This window comes from Candoia aspera, chromosome 5 (assembly GCF_035149785.1).
Source record: "Candoia aspera isolate rCanAsp1 chromosome 5, rCanAsp1.hap2, whole genome shotgun sequence".
NCBI lineage: Eukaryota > Metazoa > Chordata > Lepidosauria > Squamata > Boidae > Candoia > Candoia aspera.
The window spans coordinates 38,134,971-38,161,451 of NC_086157.1; the positions used below are offsets into that span (position 1 = coordinate 38,134,971).

Below are 26,481 nucleotides of genomic sequence, written 5' to 3' on the forward strand. Positions count from 1 at the left end.
CTTAAACATTTTGGACACATAACAAAGACAGGAGACATGGGAGAAGACAGTGATGGATGGAAAATAGAAGACCATTGAAAAAGAGACTGCTGGAACATACAGTGGAACAATATTCTCATTTATCCCAAAAGCAAAAGCCTACAAGAACCCAAGAAAGCAGTTACTGACAAACAGTCCTGGCAAGAAAACAACAAGAAAACAACAAGGCTCAGAGAGCACCAAGGACTCCACAGTCCTGGCAAAAATATGTCCATTGGCCAAGAAGATTCAGAAGTAAGTGAACAACTGGGCAACAACAGTACTGACAAATAAAACAGCCTTTTGCTAAAGGAAGATCCTGAGACTATGCACAAAACCTTTATATGAAATAATTACTTTAAGTTTCTTAGTGGAAGACTCTGCTGTCTTTTAGGAAAGTTCTAGGAAATGTTTTTCCAGCAGGCCTTACATCAGGGTGATGTGTGAACCTGCATTAGATATGTGATATATTAATTATATTTGTACATCCCCTACACGGTATCCTGGGTTTTGTAGTTGTTATTATTACTGGGTTTTTTATCCTTTCAGCTTTTAATTTTTTTAAGTTGCCTTGAATTGCTTTTGTGATTATAAATCACATCACTTCAAATCCAACGGCTTGCAGTGCTGAGACATCCCTAACCGAGCTGCTCAGTCTCATTGCCTGGGTGGTTGTAGATTTGAACATGGTGAAAACATGCTTCTTCTGGAAGGCCTTTGGGGTTTAACTGTATTAGCAATGCCACTTCTAAAAATTTTATAATTTTTTCAATTGCATTTTTGTTAATAATTTTAATAATTATATTTTCATTTTGTATCTTGTTTTTAATATGTAAATTCTGTAAGCTACCTAGAATCTGACTGGTTTCAGGAAATCAGAGAAATTTCATAAATAAATAGGAGTTTAACAAGCCACCCCAGGTGGCCAATACAGTCCTTACAAATGTTGGTACCAGGGCCCTTGAAACTGAAGAAGCAAGACTTAAGGAAGGATCTAAATGAGTGTTTCTCAAGCTTGGCAACTTTAAGAATTCTGGGAGTTGAAGTCCACACATCTTAAAAGTTGCCAAGCTTGGGAAACATTAATCTAAATTACTGGATGTAGAACAGGGATAGAGAGCCCTGCACATTTAGAGAATTTCGGACTGATTTGAAAAAATGAAAGTAAAATACATCTGCAGGGCGCCAGATTTCTTATACCTACCGTAGAACAAAGGTGTCCTATCTGAAATGAATAGCACAATTTTGACAGGGTCAGACTGTGGTTACATCAGACCATACCATTTTACCCAGGAAAAAAATAATATTGCACAGAAACACGAGCAGCAAGTTGTGTTGTCAACATTTTCTTTTCTCTACATATTGCTGGCATTGCTAAACTTCCATTTCTTCTCTGAATAGGATTGTGGAACCACAGACATGGTCAAGATGCCCGCAGCTACAAACCATCACAGTACTAAATATAAATATTTGTGCAGTTCAACATTCACTGACATAAATTCAGTTATGCTACAGAAAGCAATTCAATGCCATAATAACATCACCCATGGAAATGAGAACATGATTTGGGGCCCACAGTTTCACTTCTTGGGGGCTATGTACACTTAACAGTGTAGTTTCTAAAGTCAATGGTAAATAATTTGGGGGCCATGTGCCAACCCTTCAATTCACTCCACGGTATTATCATTGCAGCATTCCTAATCTTTATACATGTGGCCAAGATCTACATTGCTCAGTGGAACTGTGCAAATCCTTCAGAAAATTGCATGCATGCCTATGCAGAGACAGCCAGAGCAGCTTCCAAAACAGTGCATGAGCCTAGAAAAAGATGTGATTTCTTTTCTGTTTGGAAGAAAGATGCTCACGTGCATTCCAGAGAAGCTGTTTCAAAGAATTGGCACAGCCTAATAATCAGCTGTTACCACACCAGAGGAATTATTATCAGGCCCTTCCTTGATTTTCCATTCTTAGACTTCTTCGAAGGTGGGAACATGGAAATTATGACTTTGAAAGAGACAGCAAAGTGGTAGCCTCCAGCAGAGAGGAGGAGTTTGAATATTGGGATGGTTTTCACCAAAATTTTTTTCATATGAGCCTTCTGGCATATGGAGGACCAAACATGGTGTTCCTGGAATCCAATCTATCAGCCCAAGGTAATCTGGATACTTGTCAGGATTAACAGTGCAAAAGAAGCAATGACTGGCTTCTTTTCCTAAAAAATTCCACAGTCCACATCAAGGTTCTGCTGCAAATAGATTTGTGCAACGGTAGGAATCTGCAACCATCCATTTATCTTTGCTCAAGACTGGCACGCCACATTTTTCTGTAAAAAGATGCATGCATCTGTATCAATGAGAAATAGTTTAGTGAGAATATTTGCATAACAACCCCCCCCCCCAATTCTGCTAACTAGCATTAAAAAGGCTTTTAGGGAAGGAGAATATCCTTAAACCCATAAATCAGAAAAGCTGTGTAAATGGGCTCTCTGTGTTAGAAAGATTTGCTAATGAAAGCAGTTGCATATTTTTGCTGGAGTTTGCTGAATATTGCCTAATAGAAACAGCAAAACAAGCCAACTCTTTACTGATGCACACATCTCTAGACTGGATTGGAGTTCAATCATAACTGAGGAGATACCACATTTCTGGCAGAAAGCCTATTTTTCCAGGATGCTGGAATATAGCTTTGCAGTTTATTTCAAAGTCACTTTACAGTTACGGTGGGAAACTGTTACTGCTAGAACTCTTCCAGGATTATCAGTTTTTAACCTGCTCTTGCATCTTTCACAGGAGCTGGGGGAAGGCACCACTTTTCTTTCTTGAGCATTATGATAGCAAAAACCATATTTGCTTAATTTCTTCTTAAACACTCAGGTACAGCTAGTGGCACAGAGGCAGAATCAAGTCTTTTTGTTGTTGTTTAGTCAGACTTCATTTTGCAGGTTTATCTGTTAGTAGTTAAGTTGTTACTTCGGTGTCAAAATGAAGCCAGTGTGGACCAACATGGCCTCTGGCCGAGCGTATTTCATTATCAAGACATCGGAGAAATATCACATTTTAGAAATTCACAAATGTCACTCATAGCTAGAAAATGCGATAATGAAGCAAATACCTCATTCCCTATCCATCCTGGTGTTCTTTAACAAATCTCTGAAATAAATGTTACATTATCAGCTGATAATGTAGCATGGCCAAACATTTTCTCCTCTCTTCAACGAAGTAGAAAAGCTAAACTTAAGTATTTCATTTGCCTACTATTAGATACAGAAGTTATACTCCTCGGTGCATAGTCCTTGTCCATTGCTGTTCAGTCATTTCTGCTGCTTGATGACCCAATGGACATAATTTCAGCAGGACTGTCTGCTAGTAATCGCTTCACTGAGTTGTTCTAAGCTCATGTCTGGGTCAACAGTGGTAGAATCCAGCCACCTTGTCTTTTTACTAGGCTCTTTCCCATTGATCCTGCCTTCTCATTATGTGTCTCAAAAGACTACTCTACTCTAAATACCTTGAAAACTCCTTCTCAATGGTCTTCCACATAGTTCCACTTTCTTGGAGTCCATCCACATCACGTTCTGAATAAAATGTTTGAAACACAATTACCTTGTGATAAAACAGCTGTCAGAAGCTACTTTAGAATGGAAGGGTTGAAACATAATGGAAATATAAAATATACTGCTTAGAACCCATAGGCCAAAGCTATTCAGGCATGGTAATCTGTCATTTGAGTGTATGTGCTTAATGTATGAATGGCTTCCATCTAAGCCATAAACTTTTTTTTCCTCCTAAGCAATAAATAACAAGCCATAAATGCCTAAATAAAAAATTGGAACATGTATTTTATCTCTAGGATTGGGAACAATAATCAGATGATATACAATGAAATGTATGTAGTATTCCTTTGATGTTGATAAATTGCTTTTTCTCTTTTGCTTGTTTATTGTCGCAATTATAGAGTGATATGCACGTCTGCACAGGTTTCAGGCTTCTGCACAGAACAGATTAGCTACCACAGGCAGAGTAAGGGCTCCACCATCCGTCCAAATGGCCTTACTGGTATCTGCAGCAGGATCCCAGGAGCAGAGCATGCTCTCTTCCTTCAGCATTGGTTCTATAGAACAATAGCACCCTCTAATGGTCCAGGTATAAACTGCACAGATTTATGTGTCACGTTTCCTCCCAAATAACAGGAGGAAAATGCGGACTGAACAGATGGAATTTAGCAATGTGTGCCTGTAAGATGGTAGTTCTCATGGCAAGAACAAGCTCCTAAAATTAAGTTGATATTTATCAAATGTTCTGTTTTGCAGTGGGCTGCACTTTTCCATTTTCTTTGAAAAGTTAAAAAATCCACTAGCTTTGACATTATAGCTGTCATCCAGTTTCTAGAATCTTTCTTGCTAATGGTTTCTCTTATTTGTCACATGAATATTCATCTAAACTATGTGCTCAGGAAAAAAAGGGGGGAGAAGATCTGACACATTAAAAGAAGTGAAATGTTGAGACCAGATCGAAGTTGAAACAGATGATGGGAGTTGAAACAAGACACTGGGACTCTCTTACCATGCAGAAAACAAAAATTCTTGGCCAGTACCCTTATTGGCATTTTTTATTTAATGATTAGGTCATTTTGTTTCTCACTATCTCATCTAACTTACATTTAAAATCTAGGGTAGGCTCTGATTTAATTTATTAAAGGAAGGGGAAATCTCACTGAAGGACAAAACTAGATGAGGGTTTATCTCATTTTGGTCCCATGCTCTAGACACAGAAAAGACCTCATTTAAATGGTAAAAAAAATATTTTTCTTATTAGTATCACACAATAGAAAGAGTCCGTTTTCCTGTTTTGTCCCTGAACAGCATGGTCTGAATAACATAAATTTGCCACTTGAGAAGTGTAGCTGCTTTAACAAAGGTACTCCTGAACCACCTATAACTCACATGCATTCATAATCATTTGTCAGTCTCAACTGCTGTGTTGGCAGTGTCTGTAGACATTTAAAACCATGAATGCAGCATACAGATTAGTTTAACCCAATTGGTAATAAGGGATCTTTAAGCAGGCCTAAGTCTGTGCCGGGTTGTAACATTTAAGCCTGCCATCTAATATTTACAGCTATCATGCCATTACATAAATGTATAAAACTGCTATCATTGCTATCATTTGCTTTTATCACTTCCAGCCATTCTATAATAGTGTAAGCAAATAGGAAAGATAACTGTGATGCCAACTGGATCTTGTCATTTTAAAACTATTAGCAACAGTTAATAGTTTCCTTCAAGAGATTTTGTTATATGCTTATGTTCTTTTCTTTATAATTGCACTGTTGCTCCGTTGTTCTAAATGATACCCATTTGAGAGCAAGTTAGTATTTTAAAATAACTGTCTATGTATCAGTCTGCATTATTTTTCTCTCAACTTAAATTATTAAAGCTCATATTGTGAATATGAAATTGGAATATCTGTGTAGGGTTTATTTTTCATTTTATAGACTTTAATATTTTCACTTCTGAATGTGCTAACACAGAGATAGTAGGTAATATTTTTAAACTGCTGCATTTGCTCACCTGCGGCTTCATTTAGCCATTTATAACTGTTCACCTATATCAGACTCTTGCATTCCTTGATTTTCAATTTTTGTGAATAATACAATCTTAGTGAGTTTTATATATGCATGTTAGCTAATGGAGCTTATGACAAGCATATCTAAAAGCAGGAGGAGAGCAAGCCAAAACAGTAAGAAAACAGAGATACCAAAATTAATTCATTCCTAATAAATAATAAATTAATTAATACCTAAATTAAGTCTGTGCGATCCCACAAAGAAATTAGTACAGTCTGAATCTTGGAAGTCGGGTAGAAGGTTTAACATTAATTAGTCAAATCTCCTTGGAGGCAATGGACAGTTTGATTGAAAGAGATGAATGTCCCTATCTTAAGGGAGATCGTTATGAAGAAATGCTCATGGAATGTGTCTGACAGCAAGTTATTTTTAATATATTTTTCATATTGACAGATGTACGTGTGCCTGTTAAGCCACCATACCTGGGTAACAGATATAATGGAAGGTCAGTTCTTGTAGAATTCATAGTTACAGGGATGAAGCATATTTCATGGGCCAATTTGCCATTACGGTGACCAGATAAGCATCCTCTAGAATCCTGCTTCCCATCACGAGACGTTCTGTGAGAGTGGCTTCCAGATGAATGCCTACAGAGGGCTACAGCCTTTATGAAGAATGAGCATTTGGGGTTCCTTCTAGAACATAGGCTTTCCGCACGATTGTCAGCACTTCTTTCAGAAATAATTCCAGCTTGAAGTTATGCATGCTGCCACTGTGAATGGGAGTTTGTCTCCCCTCATCACAAAACTCTTATTTGATTAGGCAAAAAGTTAATCATCAGACCTCTGGATATTTGAGGAGATGATGAGCCTTTTTTTTCAAACAAGCGGCTTCTTCCATGCCAACTGAGATGGTGCCTTGCTGAAAGGGCTCTCCTTTCTTCCAGCCGCAACAATTCAGAGCACCTCCTATTTTCTAACAGGAAGGTACTTTACAGTAGGTTGCCCTAATTGCTGACTGAACGTGGCATTGTCTATCCTTACTGGCAACAGTTCTCTGGGATTTCAATTATGGCCCTTCCCCAAGCCTTGCAGAGGTCGGTTCTGTCACTAAGCTACAACTCCTGGGATGAACAGCCATTTTGTCATGAGTGAGGATGGCGAGCAGGGGGCTCCCATCCAGCCTGTCAAGCGCATGCGTAGCACTGAGGAACTGTTCAGCCATTCAAAGAGACACAGATCGGGACCGCCTTAACCCTTGGGGGTTATATGTCTGGGTTTTCCCACGCTTCTTCAGTTTGTTAGGATTCCTGTTAAGTACTAGCAATAAATATTAGAGACCAGTTCCTTGTCTCAGTGTGTTTCCTGGTTGTTAGGACACATTTCATGCAAAGAACCAATTCAGATATTGGCCTGTTTACATATATTTCTAGACTTTCATAGAGACATATAACGCAGAAGCTGTTAAGAGATGCTTTAAGTAAATAAGGAGAGCCAGCCCTGGAGGAGTGACAGGCAGCAACTTAGCTACTGCAGAGTAACATGTCACAAAACATATGACCCTGAAGTAGTTGACTTCACCCAACATGCAATGTGATTACATTGCAGCATAATATAATGTCCGTAGGTTGAGTCATGGCAAATGGATTTTTTTTCTTTTTGGCTGAAATGTTTCGCTCCTTGCCCAAGCAGCTTCTTCAGTCTGGGCAAAGGCTGGTAACTGAAGAAGCTGCTTGGACAAGCTGCGAAACGTTTCAACCAAAAAGAAAGAAATCCAGTTGCCATGACTCAACCTACAGACAATTCCACCTGGATGACTGAGAATCTTCATCGACAACATAATATGTGCGAACAAAGCCGTAATTTGCTGGCCAAAGAAACCAGAACAGAAAGAAAAATTAGAACTGAAAACATGTCAAGAGTTCCCGTATCTCCTAAGAACTGAGAGTTACACAGAATCATTACACAAAGATGAACAGTTTGGAGATGCGAAGATGGCCAAAAGAAGAACTGTGCCAGGAGTATATATATGCAACTGTTGCTTTCTCTAGGAAGTCTGCCAAACCAGCTTCCTTTGCCTTCTAATGCTGAGTGATCATAGGATATGATCATAGCAGGAAATACATTCACCTTCACCCTCCTATCCTTTGAAAACAGGTCTGGTTATTAGACAATGCAAGGATATTTTTAAGGAAGAGATTTTGCTGTTCCACAGGTACACTACAGAATACATTGCAAACTCGTATGGCATAGCAGTTCGGTGTTCATGCTGCTTTCTTTCTTGCTGGGAAATCCTTGTGAGGTCCAGCAGCCAGATGTGTAGACTATTTAGCCGTGACAAGTCACGTTGCTCAGGACGCACCACGAGCATTGCGCAGAGTTGGGCTGAGAGAAAGTGACTGGCCCAAGGCCACCCAGCCGGCTTTCATGTCTAAGGCAGGACTAGAACTCACAGACTCCTGGTTTCTAGCCCAGCACCTTAGCCACTAGACCAAACTGGCTCTCTACATTGCAAACTGAGATTTGTCAAGATTCCATGAAACCCAAGATTCTTCTTGTTAACAGAATCTGTGTGGTCCCAGTGGGACTGTTGCACAAGAATTCCTGTGCTAAAGTGGAGGGGGGGGGGTAGGGCCAGTGGTTTACAATCCTCTTCGCTCCTCCCCACCTTAGAGGAAACAGAACTATCCCTGCTTCACTTCTTGAGAAAATGTGTCCCGACTGTTTCAATTTGGGAATTTACATGCAGAATTCTGATTTAAGTGCAACTGAAACTTCACAATACTGCTACAAATATTTACTTTGAAATAAATTCTAAGTATTTACTTAGAAGTAATTTAGAGGGAATTCCAATTTAGTAAACATGCAAGGACTTGCATCTCCCTCAAATGCTTGGGAGTGCTAATCTGCTGTACCTTCATTAGCCATCCCTTCTGCCCAACACAATCCACCAATCTGATCGACAATCTGCGGGGATACTCATTATCCCTCTGACAGCACCTACTTACGATGCCCCCCACCCCCAAAGCGTGAACAGCCTAAAGCTTGTGAAGACGTAAGAAAACGAAGTAAGACCAACGGGATAGGGCAAGCGTTCTAATTTCCTACAGTATTTCTCTGAACCGCACGTATCAGTCCAGATTCTCCGGATTTCTAAAAATCGCAGTCCAGTCCTGTCAACCCGGCTCTTCCCTGACTGAAGAATCACAAACAAAGCGCGCACAAACTACCCTCCGCCTTCGGAATCCTCTGTCCTCGAAACAATGGCACTTCGGGACCGCTTGGCTAAGCAGCTTTACGTATGTAAAAATAGGGGCGCAGCAATTAATATGAACTATTTTTGCTCCGCGTGCAGCGGCCTCTGTCGGCGCCGCGACGCGCGGCAACCGTTCTTCTGCCAGTCCAGGAATAGCCATGTGGAGAGTACGAGGGAAAGGCTAGCGGGTACCGGGGAAGATCCGAGGCGGAGGAAGAGAGCGGAGGAATCGCCGGGAGCCCTGGAAAATGGGAGGCCGCTCGGATGAAAGAAATTAACGCCCTTCCCGGGATTTCTTTTGGGGGAGCTGAGGGGAACGAAGTTGTTTTGTTACCGGTAGTAGTAGCAGCTTCGAATTTACCGGCGGTAGCCCTAGCCGAAAGCGACTGCGGAGAGAGGCGCAATTCGCGCGGAGGGGCTTCCCAGCCATTGGTAAGCCGCCCGTCCTTCTTACCAGGTTGTGAATTGGAGGGAGCATTCGCGCTGTTCTGTCGGGGGATGGCGGCGGGCCGCGAAGGGAGGGGAGGTGCGGACCTGGGCAGAGTCGGCGGGCAGCAGACCTTCTCCGGCCCGAAGGCAAAGGGCGCGCGGCAAGAGACCAGCCCCGCGCGCTTGAGGCACATTCAGTAACTCCGAGGGCCGGTTTGGTTTCATAGTGGCCACTCCCTCCACCAGCCGAGGGTCGCCGGACGCTCCGGATGGTGGGGAAGAGCAGGATGAGTTTGGACGGGGCGAGCGAGGAGAGCTGCTCCTACCTTCGCTTTCCGGGAGGGGACCAGCCGGACCCGCCCTCAAGGGGCGTCGGCGACCCTCCGCGAGTTGCACTTCTGCAGGAGTTTGTAGGAGTTGTGAGCAACTGCGGGGGCCGTGGGAGGTTGGGGGGCGGGAAGAGCGAGGCACCCGAGCGGCTTCATTGCAGCGTTGGGCGCTGGGGTGCAGCAGCAGCAGCAGGTGCAACGGCAGGATACCCACAAGCCGCCAACCGGGGCTGTGCCACTGGATATGGCCGCGGGCCCAGCCCGTGCCTGGTCGGACCGGGCAGGCGCGTGCCTGCCTTGGGGGGATCTCGAGAGCTGAACCCGAGGAGGGGATCAGCCCAAGCTCTGGCAATAGGCGGGTGAGTGAATTTTAGGACGCGGGGAGCGGCTAGGAAGGTAGCCGGTAGCTGCGGCTCTGCAGAGCCCTGGCCGAGGGAGGGGGATGAAGGGGGGAAGGGGGTGCTCGCAGAGCAGAGCGGGGGTGTGCATGTGTGGGTGTGTGTATGAAGGCGCCTCTCCACGATTCCAGTGTGTGAAAGCAGGAGAGAATTGGAGATCGTCTCTAAGCGAGGCAACGTCGCTGGCAAGTAAACCTCCTTGGCAATGGGTTTTCTTTTCATTTTAAGCGAGGCCGAATCCTTCCATCAATCTCTGTTGTCACTTGAATATTGCCAGAGATTGATGGCTGCCACATCACTTTAAAAAGAACACGCGCGTGGACACGCACACACATCCTCGTCCGCATCCGTGGCAGTTGGTGGCGTTCAGTACCCATACATCCAGCCAGCTGTCACAATCTGGGAGCGATTAAGATGTTTCACTCCAACACGTTTACAATTAGCCTCCCCCTTTTGGATCAAACAAGTACACAAGCAATGCCAGTCAATTTGGGGAGCACGTATTGTGTTTTTCTCCCTTCCCTGCCCCTCCCATGTAATATGTGGCTAAAGCAAATAAAGCCTTTGTTTTATTTAAGATAGCTTTGCATGTTGGCATCCTGAATTTCAGGGCAGATGAGCTACTTTCCTAAAAATAAAAAAAATAAGTAAGACCAATGAATGATTTTTTGTAAAGCGTGTACACACACACACACACACACACACACACAATGCCAACACACAAAGAGACCTGGGATACGTTATACAGCTATTCTGTAGAAATAGAAGTTCCAGTCAAAAAGGGTGTGTTTCTTATATACCTGATTGATGAGTGAATGAGAAATAACTTTTATATTGTTTGTCTGGATAAGTCATTTAGGTATTGTGACAAACCGTAGCCCAAAAGATCCCACTGTACTTGGGATTCAAGCAGCTCAGGTGATTGGATTAATATATGGATCTTTCATACAGGATGATACATCACCTTACACCGGTTTGGGTCAGAATAGACCCCTTGTAGATTGGACAAATGCTGTAGTATGTGTTGCTTGAAATTGGATATATTAATTGCATTAAAATAAACATTTACAGTATGTGCCTTTCTGCCTGTCTTATTTGCTGCAGCCCCAGAACGAAGGTGATAAAGGCACACTCCAGCAAAGTCAGCCAATTCCATTAACAGTTTCATTGGGAATGGACAATGGGATGCTTCCTGATTTTACCATGATCAAAAATTGCTTTCTTCTTTGTATTGCCATGGATTTAGTCAGTCATTTTGGGTAAGTTATCATCCAATGTCTTGCTGAAAGTACATTTTAGTAAACCTTTGCCAAGCTGTATCATTTCAAGGTTTTGCTTTTGCTTTAATATAAATGAAACCTCAGTTGTATTTAAAAAAAACAGGTAAGAGGAAACATACTAATGGCTTGCATGGCAGTCAATGGCAGCGTGTTTTATTGGGGACAAACTGTTGGGCTGAATTCTCCCAGCTGTAACATAGCAATCAGAAGGGATATTCCGAGAGCAGGTGAGATATAAACCGTAACTGTGGGACATCTGGTAAAATCCTTATTAGTATTGCTACTTCAAAATTGTTTGATCTATCTAGCGCCATGGTAGTTACTAGGGAGAAAACAACAGCTAATGAGTAGGTTGTCTGTATTTTGGATGTTACAGCAAACAGAACAGAGTGACTTGCTCATTCGCTTTCTCTCCTCTCCAACTTCACTGCTGTCCAGAAAGGGGACTGACGCATTACCAAAAGCTGCATGTTCTCTGAATGTGTGTATCACATTATTTATTTTTATTTATTTAAAATATTTTTATGGCCACCCATCTTATTCAGTAAGTTGTTATAGAGGTATTAGTAGTTTATTCTTGACTTGTTGCCTACAAGTGACAGTTGCTTATAAATGCATGGTCTGTTCTTGTGGTTTCCAAGCTCTGGTGGTTTCCAAGCTTTTGATTCAGTTACATCTGGCCCAGTCTCTCTCTATTCTGTACTCTTGGAATTTATGGCTATAATGATTATGAAAACAGTATGGGACAGAGATGAAACAAGTCACTATAATGAAGACGCCGAAGAAATGCGCCACCCCCCACCCCCGGTTTGCGATTGGCCCCCAATTTGGAACAACGTCCTTCTGTTTCTGTCCACTTTTCCAGAATCAGGATTATTTCCTTGAAGTAGGTAAAGACTGGCTAGAAGGCATGGAAATTGGAAGACTAGAAAGGTTTAAGGATGGATATGAGAATTAGGGTTATGTGTAGAACAGTGAATTTTGTTGAGTTTTGTCTTGGACAGCAAAGTGCATGAATGATTTATGCGATGGTGAGACCGATGTTCACTCATTTCTGGTTAAGAAGTCTTGGGCATGCATTCCAGTACTTTACTGCATTGGGATTACAAAAGTCAGTGCTATCATATAAATCACCTGGAAGGAAGAATGTTGGCAAGTTTCAGGCTCTACTTGAGTGAAGGAAGTTGTGATGTTGTGCAATGAGCAGTAACATTCCTTTTAAAAAGAACTTTCTCACTAGTAACTCTTTAATAATTAAGAGAAATATAGTCATATTTTCTTAGTGAATTAAGCAAATGATGTCAGTGCATCTCCACTTAAAATCTGAGATCAGATTAGCCTACCTAACAAGAATGTTGTGAACATTTCTAATGTGATATAGTTCCAATTTGATATATATGGGATCCTTCTAGAAGATAACATAAAATGTTCTAAGTGCTTTAAATAATCTCCTCTTCTTTCCTCTTTCCCCCTTCCTCCTCTCCTTCCATACAAATCTTTCAGGTACTTTTCAGTTTTCTCTGTATTGGTACTTGTCACAAACCTATTAGAGAATGCTTTAATTGTGTGATAGAAAAGAAAATAATATAGCTTTTAAAGTGTTCCTACTTTTTGTTGCTGTTCTTTTAGCAGGAGGATCTTGAGTGGGTTTTGTAATCTGAGGGATTTTAGTAGGAATGAATATTTTAAAAAGAAATATATTCAGTTGCTTTTTAAAATACATAATTATATTTTTTCACTAGTTAGAAATCGTATTTTAAAAGCATAATGTAATAATAAAAATCACTTGAACTTCAGGTTCTAGATAACTATAAGCTGAAGTTGCAAAAAATGTTGACCTTAGTATCCTACCTATGAAAAATAAATATATTTTCATTGCGCCTGAGTTGTCCAGTGATTTTTCAGCTGGTGGTATCACACGCACCAATTGCAAAATGAATGAAGAACAGGAATAGTGTAAAGGATGGTATGAGGTGAGTTGTGGTCCAGAGACAATATTAGGTTTGTCCACCAAAAAGGGAAAGAGTAGTAAACCACATCCCATTCATACTATTATGTGACAACAAATGTACATTGATTTAACAGTCATTTTATCTGTCCAGAAACTGAAGGTTAGAGGTCTCTATCAAGTGTTCATAGCATCCCCACCCAACTACTATTACCAAGATACTTATGAGAAGTCATAACATTCAATTCTGTACTAATTTTAATTGTTAGCTGCTTTGACCATTAAAAAGGCAAAATAAGTACAGAAAGGAGATTTTCTTTTTTTCTTCTGCTTCCTATTTGAGTACCTTTTTCCATTTTAAATTTGAGTACCATCTACAATTGTTATAATCATTTGGAATGTTGAGCAAATTGTTATGAGCATACTTAGTCAAAGGAAGTAAAAGTAAAGGAGATTTGTGTATGGTTGACAAATTTAAAAAGGAAATCTTAGAAAGTAGAGTAAGAACAGTTACTTACAACAGCTGTTGAAGATTGGACAAGGAGCAGTTGATTTAAAATTGTTGAACAATAAATGTAATTAAATGTTTTTGCTGAAACAATCCAGTAAGTCACTGTGATTCTCAGTAGAAGCAAACATTTAAAATCTGGTTCTGCTCTGGATTATGAAGCACTGTTAACATGATGAAAAATGTATGGTTGTTCATAATAAGGAATGTACTGGATTATTCCTAATTCTGGTGCCCTCTAAGTATACTGAGAGCCAGTTTGGTGTAGTGGTTAAGGCATCAGGCTAGAAACTGGGAGACCATGAATTCTAATCCCACTCTAGGCACAAAGCCAACTGGGTGACTTTGGGCCAGTCACTTTCTCTCACTCTAGGAAGCAAGCAATGGCAAACCACTTCTGAAATCTTGCCAGGAAAATTGCAGGGACTTGTCTAGGCAGTCACCAGGAGTAAAGACTGAAGGCGCACGCAAACACACACGAACACACACAAAGTGTACTGGCCTTCAGTATACAGCATGGCTATTGTATCTGGAAGCACCAGGTTGAGGTAGGCTATTTTAGATGGTACACCGAATTCTTTCAACTTACTGGATTCTATCAAATTCCTAATTAAAGAGTTAAAAGTAGGAAAACTGCCCTTCTTGCATGAGTTTTGATAAACCCTTTTTTCAAAGAACACAGTAAAAGAAAATGCATCTTTTAAGTATTTTATCAGCTTGGCATAGGCAATTGTAATGTATGTTATTTGTCCTTAAGATTTTAGCAAAATCATTTTTAAATTGATAACATTTGCCAAATAGTTCCTCTTAATCCACTCCAGGAGTGAAATTCTCCATACACTGCATAGTTGGCTATAGAGTGTTGCTGATGCGCAACTGAGCAATGCAGGAGTTCGTGAAACTTTGTGTAATGGAGCCAAGGAATTTGGTTCTCTTTTTAGCTGCAGTTTAGTAACTACCTTGTGAAATATTTGGGGATTCCTTAGAAAAGCCATATAGATCTTCATAAGGCTTGGCCTAATAAATTGAAGCAGCATTTTCAGTATACCAGTTGACACCAATTGTGGTCATTTGTCACATCCTGGCACTTCAGTAATTACTTTTTGTTTTATGGTGTATTTTGTAAAAGTAGTAAACGGAAAATCAATATAATGTAAGCAATGCAATATATGATTTTGTGTTTGTTTGTTTCCCTTTGTAGTAAGTGGAGATTAGGTTAGCCTTCTTTATTTCATAGGCTAATGTGTAAACAGCAGGATAGTCTGTTCTAACCACTAGGATAGAAAAGCAGTAAAACACAAGTTCTGGAAATGAATAAATATTTTGGAAAAAGAACTCAGAGTTTGTTATAGATTTGAAACCTCTATCCAAACTCTAATTTTTGGAACACTGATTTCCAGCTAAAGCTTAACACTAGAAAAAAATTATCCCTACATTCATTTTAGTTAAGTTTAGTATTATAGCAAAGAAGAATGAACATTATTAATGTACCTCTATTTATCATACAAGTCTTAGCAAGTGCTAGCACCTAGTTTGGTTTGGTTGATTTTGGAAGCTAAGCAGGGTTGGTCCTGGTTAGTACCTGGATGGGGGACTGTTTGGCATCTTAGGACTGCTGGCTAACCTGGAGTGTTTCAATATTTCCTGGAAGAAGGCACTAATAAATTATGTTCATAATGCTGCTAAGAAAACTGCATGGATGTAATCTCCATGTGGTGAGCTTATATCTAGGGTGTCTCTACATTACTTATCATGCAAAACGAAAGCCACAGTAATTACATGTAACAGTAATCTTGTCTGCAGTTGAGGGTGAGAATAACACCATGTTTACTGCTATTGAGCCACCATATTTGGTGACCTGCCAACCCACACTGACAGTAGCGAGAAACAAAATAGTCCTTTTAGTCTTTTTTGTTCCAATAGTTTTCTTTTTTTCTTAACTTCCCATTGACTTCAGTAGGAGGGTACTAAAATACCAATTTCAAGCTAGTATAGTTGAAGATGTTGATCCTTGAAAGAAAATTGCTGTAGATTCAAAGCTGCTTCTCTACCACCTTCAAAATGCCCTATTTCGGGAACACCCCAAGCACAAGCAACACTAGCTGTGGTATATCTATAAAGTAAGGTAAAGTCTTCAAGTTGAGTTTGATTCTTGGAGACTTCATGGACATATCCATGCACACCAGTACCTTTTCCTAAGACTCCTCTTGTCTTAACAGTGCCACAGTTAGTAAGTAAGTATATATGACTTAACAGTACCACAGAAGTATTGATGCACCCAATCTTGGAGAAGAAGAGAGCTTTGGATTCAATCCCCTGTCCCCAAGAATTCTGTTTGGAAACAGCATGGACAGAAAAAGTGTTCCTGGGTACATCTATACCTGAGCAACTACTGTGGATGTACACCTGGTGCCTTTGGGTTAGACATGTCTCCACATCACACAGAAAGGCCTCCCTCCTTATCCTAAGCTCCTACAGCTATGGAACGAAGGTTAAGAACAATTTTCTAGCCTTGGTTTTGAGGATCAGTGAAATTTGCTAGCCTTGAAGTTCCCAGCTAATTACCTAAACTATTCCTTTTTCCACCACCCAAGAACGTTCACCCCCACTCAATACTGGTAGGTTTTGATTATGTTTTCAGGGGTGGACATCCACACACAAATTCAGTTAGAACAAGAATGGCATCCAAGTTTCTTGATAATAAGGAAGGAGGCAAAATAACACCCAGCAATATTTTCCCATCTCTACTTAGAAAGGTTGGAGGTTATCCAGGGAATGCTACTTAAAACATATTCAAATGTCGAAAAATATTTTTATCTCACAAAACAAGTTTCCAGAGTGATTTACTTACAAGCAGTAGGGAAGAAAATGACATCAGAGAAAAAGAGTACAGTATATGGAAAGAAGAGATTAAAAACAGCTACCTTAAATTCATTGTGTGAATATGTAACAAAGAGACATTAAAAATTACAACCCGGGGGCAACCTTTGGAGGGTTTCTGGGGTCCACACCTAAGATTTTGTGAGCAAACTTATTTGGCCTTGTTATCCTCATGACTAACAGAATAATTGCAAACCATGTTGATTAGTCTTCAATATGTCAAATATATTTTGATGTTCTTGTTATAACCAACCTACACAATTCCTCCTATGTAATTTGTGTCTCTCTGTGTGGAAAAATTAGAAACATAAAAATGCACCAATCTAACAATCCTCTTTTGCATGCTATAGAGACATTGCATGCATAAAACAGATGTTCTCTGGAGGTTTATGAAGCAAGAGCAAACGGAGGCTTCTGCCTTAAGGTAACATGGAATTCTGTTGACTTTAGAGAAGAAATGGATCCCATGAAGATCTATGAGGATAGATCTGCTGCTGTAAGGTTTTGGCATTAAGAAGAGATCAGAATGGTGATGGAGTACAAACAGATCTTTCTTCTTGGACAGATCCTTCATGTCTTAATACTGATGCATATCCAGATCATCTTGCAGTTGGGTTCTGCTCTTTTAATCTATGAGGAACAGTCAGCAGTGTATGAGGATCATGAATTCGATGTGAAATAACATTAACAAACAGGAAAAAAACAATAATAAAAGAATTATTATTGTTTAAGGTGTTACAAAACTCTATTGTAATTTTTGCTGCAAAGGACTAACATGGCTACCTCTCTGGAAATTAAAAACAAAACAAACATTCAAGGAAGCTATAATTTTCACTAAATGATAGAGGCAATAATGAATATCCAGAAACAAAAGCTTCCAAAAGCAAAGCATCATTGTTTCTTTATCCCAGTAGCCCTTTAGCTGAGTTGAAATGCTATTGACCTGTCCTTGAATTGGCAGAAATCTCTATTGTTAGGATCTCTATTATCCCCACTGCCTCTATTGCCTCTGCTTCAAGTCCTGGTAATCATCTAACTTCCCTTCAAGGCAGTGGGTGACAAAAGCTAACTGATTTCACACACCTTGAGGCTGGCCTTTGGATACTGTGAAAATAGGGGAGAAAAAAGATAATTTAACTGGTAGAGCTAAGCTACTCATGCCCATTAGTCTATGTAATAAAGAAGGCATCTCTACCTTTTACAAAAGAAAAACAAAATTGTTTATCTTGGATAATTTCCTATTGTTTTTTCCTTAATTCAATCCTGTAGAGTAGGTTAAGTTGAGAAATACTGATTAACCAGTGAGTTTTGAAGCAGAATGGAGATTTTTGAGTTTTCGCAAGGAATTATTATATCCCATGTTACCTCAGATTAAAAAGTTTTCAGATTTTTAAAATTGTTTTAAAACCTGCAAACCATATTTAACCAAAAGCAACAGTCAAGTTATGTATACAGTCATTCTTCCCCATGAATAAACAATACTTTCTGGAAGCTATTTTCAACTTTCTTAAAAATGGTAGTCTGCTTCAAGCTATTAAAAGGAGCCTTAGGTGATGTCAGCTCCTGGTGACTACACAGACATTTCATGTAGTTTTCTTGGCAACAATGGAAGTAGTTTGTCATTGCCTTTTTCTAGGGATATACATACATACATACATTCACTTCCCAGTAAAGCCTTCAGTTCTAGAACTGAGTCCAACCATGACCAATATGCTTAGCTTTTGTCAAGACCAATTGACATTGGCTAGGTGCTGTCACCTACTTTGGGTTCTATACATATCTCTAAAATGCATATTTTAAAACATAACCTCTGTTCTTATTTTGTTTTATTTCAATTCAAATTTATGGTAGGAACAAAGTTATTAAAACCAATACTTTTCCAGGAATTTTCACAATGCTGCCTCATTGGTAGGAAATGCTCCTGTGATGGACTATATTAATGTACCTGGCCCTCAGGAAGGAGGGAGCACATTCCAAGAAGGGGGAAGAGATAAGAGACTGCACAGCACAGAGCTGAGCTGGACAGTGGGAGAAAGAAAAGATTCAGATTAGACATGCCCTAGGACCTCCCAAGTTACTGTATACCTGTATCAATTTAGGTTAGAGTAGTATAGGTTTTAGACTGACAAAATTCTGTCCTTAAGCAAATAAAGAACTGAACTTGGCTGGATTGATTCTATGTCATTCTTGGGCTAGATCAGACAGCTTCTGAGAGAATTGCAGAAATGTGGTATTCCTATGATACAAATGTTTCCCCTGTGTCCATATTGCTAGGGAAGCATCTGTGATAAGGAGAATTTGCTTCAGAACCAACATTTATCTTGAGGTCCAAAGCAATTGATTAATTTCAGTTAAATTAATTTTAGCATTTATGGAAGAAGCCTATTAGGTGGAGCCTTTGAAGACAGTACATTTTTTTCTCTCTGTTGAACACATGGTGCTGCTTTAACATTTAAATGAAAAGTCTGACTCTAAAGGCTTCTAAGACATTTTATCTGATCTGACCAAACTTTACGCTTTTAAAACAATCCATTCAACATAACTCTACGAATTTCCCTTATTTTACTGTAGCTACTGTAAATATTGTGGCAAAATACCGTAGCAGGGAGTACATCTCTTTGGGCTCTAGACTCACTTTCCCCTACTTTGTCCCCATCACCAACCTGCTCAACCCTTATTAGGTTGCTTTAGGATTGACAGAAATGCATCTCTTCCTAGATGTACTATATTCATATTGCTTAGCATTCTTATACTGGGTCAAGTGCAAGTGAGATTTTGGGAAGTGGTATACTGTAGCAGTAAAATCTAGAAATATAAATGGAATTTATGAGAAATCATTGTTATGAGGTTTGAATCTGATCCTTGGGTTTTCGATCCAGAATTGACTTGAGGGCAGTGCAATATTTTCTCAGGAAAACAGTTCTGACTTAGAATCATTTCATAAGACCCTCAATTGTATGTCCAAGTTGCTAGAGAATACATTGATCATCTGCTTTTCACTAAAATAAAACAAGTTGTCTCTATTTGAATTGGTTGGTTCTGGAAGAGGCTTAGGCATCCCCTTGAGAGAACACCTAATATGGTGAAGACACCACAGGTTAAAATTTGAATATAGTTAACAGTGATTTAAGGAGTTATTTATCACTTCATTATATTTTGAAGTGAGGCTGAGCTGCTGACATGAACCTGTGACTAATAACATCAAACAACATTAGGTTGGTCAGGGCCTGAGATGGTTATCTGAAATCAGTTTGTCTCACCTTTTATTGACAATTATACATTTGTACATTTCACTTAATATATAAAGAATGTGCCACATTAAAAACTGTGCCTTTGTGGAAATTTTAACTGGTGAACATGCCTCCCTATGTGCATTCTATATGTGTCTTTCCACACTAGTTCTGTTCAATTGATGGGTTCCCATACAAAATTCAGTATTTGAGAAGTGATGAGTAGCCCCTTCTCTCTATAAGTCCCACTGTAAATAAGCAAATAGTTGAGATCATCCATGAAACAAAGTAGTTGTCTGTGGTGGATAATGTTCATATATACCAAATGCTTCCATGTGAATTGGTATTGTTATCAGAACAATGCTATATTTATCCTAGAGGTTTTTTATCAATTAATCATGGTAGTTGGTGGATGAAAATCATACTGCTTTACAATTATATTTTATCCTCTCTCTCTATAGTTACATCGTGACTCTCTTATTTCTATAATCTATCCTGTCCAATCATCAAAACCACATAACTGCTTATAACTGCTGTGAAGAATATCGGAAGCTACTTCTTTATATTTTTCTTTATATCTTACCTCTTTTACTGTATTTTCTCCTATTTTCTTTTCTTATTGCACTTTTAGCTTTTTATGTTATTTCTCTGTTCTAATTTAGTTTGTATTCTTATTATTGCTTTTAAAACTTTTAAATATATTGACCCGAGTTCTATCCCAGCAGAAGCTGGATTCTCGGGTAGCCGGCTCAGGTCGACTCAGCCTTCCATCCTTCCAAGGTTGGTAAAATGAGTACCCGGCTTGCTGGGGAAGGGACGACTGGGAAAGGCAATGGCAAACCACCCCGATATACAGTGTGTCAAGAAAACATCATGAAAGCAGCGTCGCCCCAAAGGGTCAGACATGACTCGGTGCTTGCACAGGGGACCTTTCACCTTTCACATACACACACACACACACACACACTATATATATACTGCTTTAGAATTTAGTTACTTTTTCTAAGGTAAATAACCTTTTTAAAAATGCCTAACATATTTTGCACAGATAGGTGCTAGATCAAGCAAAGGTATCTCCCAGTCAGTTTTATTTCAGAAGTTAATCAAAACTAAAAAGTTGAATTAGGCACTGGAAATTATTAAAAAGTATTCCAGGTCAGACCTCCTCTTCCTGCTTTATTTCTGTTTTATGTTTTGTAATCGTTTCTTATAGAAAGCTAAACATAGAATTAAAATTACAACGAAGCTCTACAAAGCCTTAGCTGTTTGAGTAATATAGGATTTCATCAGAAAGTGTCTGCTGGTCAGGTAGAAATGAATCCATTGCAATTTTTCTTTTCTCACTAACGTGGATTCTTTATGTTTAGATAATACTATGAAGTCTTATTTTATATAATATAAGCTATGTTTCCAGAAAAACAATGAGAACATAAAAGTGTTTGTAAAGAAACATGAACTTTCAGCAGTCTTAATGTTTCCCCGAAGAAAAACACCTTTTCCTTTTTTCCTATTAATTTGGAAAAACACTTTAGGGCTTACTTTTCCTAACTTTAGAGAAGTAACATTGCACAAAGGGTTTCAGTCCTCCCTATGTTTCAACCCGACTAGCAGAACCATAATTACATTGCTGCTTTTGTCCCTGGTCTGCATTCAGCAGTGTGCTATTTTTAACCTCTAAATAAATGTCCAAGTTTAACCATTTTAAACAGATATAAAGATCGGGGCGGGGGAGAGGGTTTAGTCTGTAGTCTCCTCACTTAACCTGTTAAAATCACCATAAAATCATGGCTTTCATACGTGTCCACTCAGGGAGGAGAAATGAGAAGAAGATAACTTTGAGGAGACACCTGCCTCCATACAGATTTGTAAGATTTCAAAATCCATTTGTACAGATAGGCCTTTGAGAAACTGCACGCTATCTCTTCTCTATTACTGTGTTACACCTGCAGATTCCATCTCTACCAACTCCAGTTCTTCAGCCTGAAGAAGTAGCTAGGATTTGTCAAAGGAGGTCAAGAGAAATAGAAAAAGCATGGAAGAGGCCAGAAGGGGGTGGGGTCTCAGAAGGAAAAGAGCATTGGGGAAAAAGGGAAACCAGGAAATGCACACATGGCCAGGAACTGCAGAAGTGATGGAGTCAGGATCAGCAATAAATCACTGCTGTTGGCTAAACTAGGCAGAAGAATTGTAGATACAATTTGGCAGTGTCTTTCTCACATTTTTTATTGCAAATAAGAATGAAACTTAAAACACAGTAGTTGAAAGCCCATTGCAGTGCAAAGATTCCAGAACTTTACATTGTGGATTTAAACTCTAGTCTGTGTCTTCCCGTGCTTCAGAAATTAATGGATGCTTGGTGGGTCACTTGATGGCCTTGGGAGGCTGAAACGTGTGTACAAAACAACCTTCTTTTAATCTAATAACTGCTAGTTCCAGCTTCTGCCTTGAACCAAGGCCAGAATTGTCAGACTCTTTAGCAGCTTCCTAAAACTAAAAATGATTCTTGACCAAGCAAGATTCTTGAAAATTTATTTTAGAAAGATTTATTGAGACGAGAGGGATGTAGTTAGAAGAATTCCAGCAGAACCTCTTTCAATTTAGAAGCGATATATCCTTGTGTACATCAGTACATCTGATTTTCTTTCTAATAATCTTCCTGTAAGAGGAAGAACTTGCATCTGACTGTTTACGTAATGGTCTCCAGAACCATTGCCATACTGAGAACTGATTCTTGCAGAATCCTGTAATACTCAAGTTTTTGGCTTAAAGGTCTGTTGAATATTTTTTAAAGCAGAGGTACAGAATCTGAAGCCCCTGAATTACATGTGGCTCCCAAAAGCTTTGAGTAGGTCTTTAGAAGTTCTTTAACAGTTACCACCAAATTGTATTTTTACATGTATTAGAGAGAAATGATTAATTACATAACTGTGGAATAATCCAATTAACTTGAATTAATTTAAATTAAGTATGAACTATCTAATCAAATTAGTTTTTGTCTTGGCCTTATCAAATACTTTTTGAGTGTAAATTCCAAATATCTTTCAAAAGGCAAGTACACCATCAGATGTAGAAAAAGTGTGTGCTTCTGTTGTAGAGTGATGCCTTGCCGCCCAGTTATGCATTAAATATTTCTTAATTTATTTAGAGTATTTGTATGCTCTAAATTTATTTAGAGTATTTGTATGCTATTATATTAACGGCTGAGGATGGCTCACAGAAATACAATTAAAACAAAAACTATAATGTAAAACAAATTTTAATATACTATTAAAACAGTAAAATGCTTTATATTAATATTATAGAAATATACATGTTGAAATAATTAAAACAGAGTTGAAACAAAACAGTTAAAAAGCGTAGGTATCCAGATATGTGTTGAAGTATAATAAGAAAAGGATTTGTCTCAACTCCAGTGGCATTTTGTTCCATAAATGGGACCCAAACATGATTTTAAAAAAACAGAAATAACTGTAGAATGATTTATTCTGAAGAATATCCTGCTACAATCACAGCTCATTCTGGTGTCAAACATAACTCCTGCTGGACCCGCACTGATGATCTAATTGTGCAGGACAGACTCTGGGATTAGGCAATCCTGCAAGAACCTTCATCCAAAGCTGTGTAAGGTCTTATACATCATTAGAAACACCTTCAATTGGCCTCATAAAGCAACCAGCAACCCATGAAGTTGTGTCAAATGGATGTTGTCAAATCTCAGGAGTTACTCACACTACCCATGCTGCTAGCTATTCTTGCCCAGCTGCAAGTTTTAGACACGCTTTAGGGCTGTTCACAGAGCATAATTTCTAATACAGTAATTCAAACTTGAGGCTCCCAGCGTGAGTCACCAAAGCTAGGTTTCTCCTAGGATCAGGGATGCCATTGGTTTAACAGTTGAAGTTGAGATTGTCCAGTCTCAATGGTGGATCCAGACTGAGAAACTGATCCACAGGGGGAAGTCATTCAAGTCTTGTCTGTAATTTGTTTCAGGTAATCAAAGCTGTTTAGGTTGATGCCCATTCAGTTTGGGGCGTGATGCTATGTGTAAACGTATAACTAACAAGTCTAGGCTCCTGCTCGTCTAGTATTTTTATAGAGTTCCTGATGGTATAAACTCAAGATTTGAACAGATTATGTCAAAAAGTTGTTGCAAAGTGTTCTTGTTATTCGTCAGTCTTAAAAACATGCATATTGTAGCATCATATTTCCTGAATTTGCAAGGATTGATGATTCTTGAGGCTTTTTCCAGCTCAGTAATTTCTGCTGATGATAAGGGAAAATATGTGCAGAGGTGTGTATGTTTATATTCAGGATACATATGAAGAGCAAATGCACAATGGTGGAATATAATGGCAGAAAGCTTCAGTAAAACTGAAAGCAGTTCAGACTCTACATTTTTCTGCAATCTCCCCTGCAAAGTCTTCCATTACCAAATCCTAGATGCTTACCAGTTTTATTGTAAACCACCAAGAAGCTTTGATAGCCAGCAGTAAAGCAATCTAAATAATTCAATGAAAATTAAAATATAAGACAACCTTTAGCCAAAGCGACTGATTATATTTACGTTGTTTCTCTACTCTCCCTTTTAACAGCTTCTCACAGATGCCAACAGCTTCAGGGAAATATGACACCAATGATAACATTACCATATTCACTAGAATCCTTGATGGCCTCTTGGATGGTTATGATAACAGGCTTCGCCCAGGCCTGGGAGGTATGATAAATACTACAATACACTGTACTGAAAATGCAGTATATGGTAATAGAGAAAGCACATTTTTGGTGTGGTTCTTTGATTGTGACACTGTCTTTATTTTAAACAACAACCACCACCTTCCTGCTGTCTTTGTTACACTAATTTCAGCGGTTAAATAATGTTCGTTCTCTAAGACACAATTTCAGAAATGCTTTTGTTTGCTTATGCCCTTGGTTAGTATTTCATTTGATCATTCAAGGTATGCTTTTGTTGTTATCTTTTTAATATCATAACCATTCACTGCCCTTTGGATGAAGGGGAGTATACCAGTGTTTTAAATATTTAGATAATTTTAGGGAGCTATCTGGCAGAACAAGGGATTAACCAGAATACATGCTGAGAGTATATTACAACCTTCCCACAGGTTTGTTTCCTTTCTTTTTTATGTTAAATATTGTTTTATATCTTCCAGTCAGAATTCATGCTTGTCATCCTGAGAACAATCACAAAGAAGCCCAGTTGCCTCCTTCATGTTTGCGTGGAGACAGGGAGGGGAAGGGGTGTGTGTAAAAAGCAAGCGGTAGGGTCTTGGCTGCCAGACTATATGAAAGTCACCTGCAGTTGTATTTGACAGGAGGGAAACTGGGGATGCAATAACTGGTAAGAAATGTCCCTATTTTGGAAGCTTTGGAATTAAGATACCATAAACTTTTTTCAGTGTGCTCCAGCACACTCCCCTTTCTGCCATTACTGCTGTGAGAGAACAATCTACATTGCAGAAATTGTGTTGGAGGTATCTTCTAAGGGTGGATCACCTTTTCTCTCCATAAATACTTGCCTGCATGCTCTGTTTGCAGGATGACCTCCCTAGATTAACAACAGCATTTCATAAGAACAGATAGAAACATCTATCCCATAAAGTTAACTAATGAAATAGATTGTCTTCTGAAACCTAAATGCCACTGAATTTCTAGTAAACAAGTTTCAAAAAGTGACCAAATATATTAGACTTCAGTAAATAATGGCCATATTAAAGTATATTATGGCCATTATTTACTGAAGTCTAATATAAAGTATATTTACTTATACTTCAATAAGTAAATGAAGAGAGCCAGTTTGGTGTAGTGGTGAAGGCATCAGGCTAGAAACCAGGAGACTGAGAGTTCTAGTCCTGCGTTAGGCACCAACCCAGCTGGATGACCTTGGGCCAGTCACTCTCTCTCAGCCCTAGGAAGGAGGCAATGGCAAACCACTCCAGAAAAACCTTGCCAAGAAATCTGCAGGGAGTTGTCCAGGCAGTCAGTCACCAGGAGTCAAAAACTGACTTGAACACACACACACACACACACACACACACAGAGAGAGAGAGAGAGAGAGAGAGAGAGAGAGCAAATGAAGATATATACACAAAACATGTCAGAAAACCAGGCACTTTTCTACAACAATAGGACTAAACGTCTTGATGTGTGAAATAAATCGTGTGCAGATGTGTTTGGGAGGAGACTACCACTTGAGATGGGAGGAAAATGTATTATATCCCAGGTCCTTTATTTATTGAAAATTACTCTCTCTCTTGTGTAGGTTTTTTGTTTTTGTTTTGTTTTGCTTTTTTAAAGAAACTCCACTAGTCTGGATGTGTGAATTTTCTTAGCTTATTCCTGTTTTGTATATGTGTGATTTTCTTTAAACTCTCTCCCCTGACACTCACACATTTATACTAGAGGAAAATAAAACTGGAAAGTCAGTTGCATGATATTCATAGGCATCTGCAAGGAGAAAACAATATCATGTGCATCCTGCCCCTTTCATTTCTTATATTTTATTGGCAATAGGGTGGGAAGACCGCTTTACGGCATTACTTACACAAAGAGACTTGCACAAAAGACTTATAGAAATAAGTAGCAAAAAGACTTGACTGAATCTGACTCAGATCTCAACCAGTTCC

The 26,481-nt window shown here is 39.2% G+C and overlaps 1 protein-coding gene across 1 annotated transcript in view; it reads left to right on the forward strand.

The window, feature by feature from the left end:
• Window positions 1-11,162: 11,162 nt before the first annotated feature.
• The window catches only part of GABRA5 (gamma-aminobutyric acid type A receptor subunit alpha5), an 80,287-nt gene continuing 64,968 nt past the window's right edge, over window positions 11,163-26,481 (forward strand). The window contains exons 1-2 of the mRNA XM_063305007.1: window positions 11,163-11,253; window positions 24,433-24,554. Coding sequence (XP_063161077.1) covers window positions 11,168-11,253; window positions 24,433-24,554 — 208 coding nt within the window. The 5' untranslated portion in view covers window positions 11,163-11,167. The remainder of the gene's footprint in view (window positions 11,254-24,432; window positions 24,555-26,481) is intronic.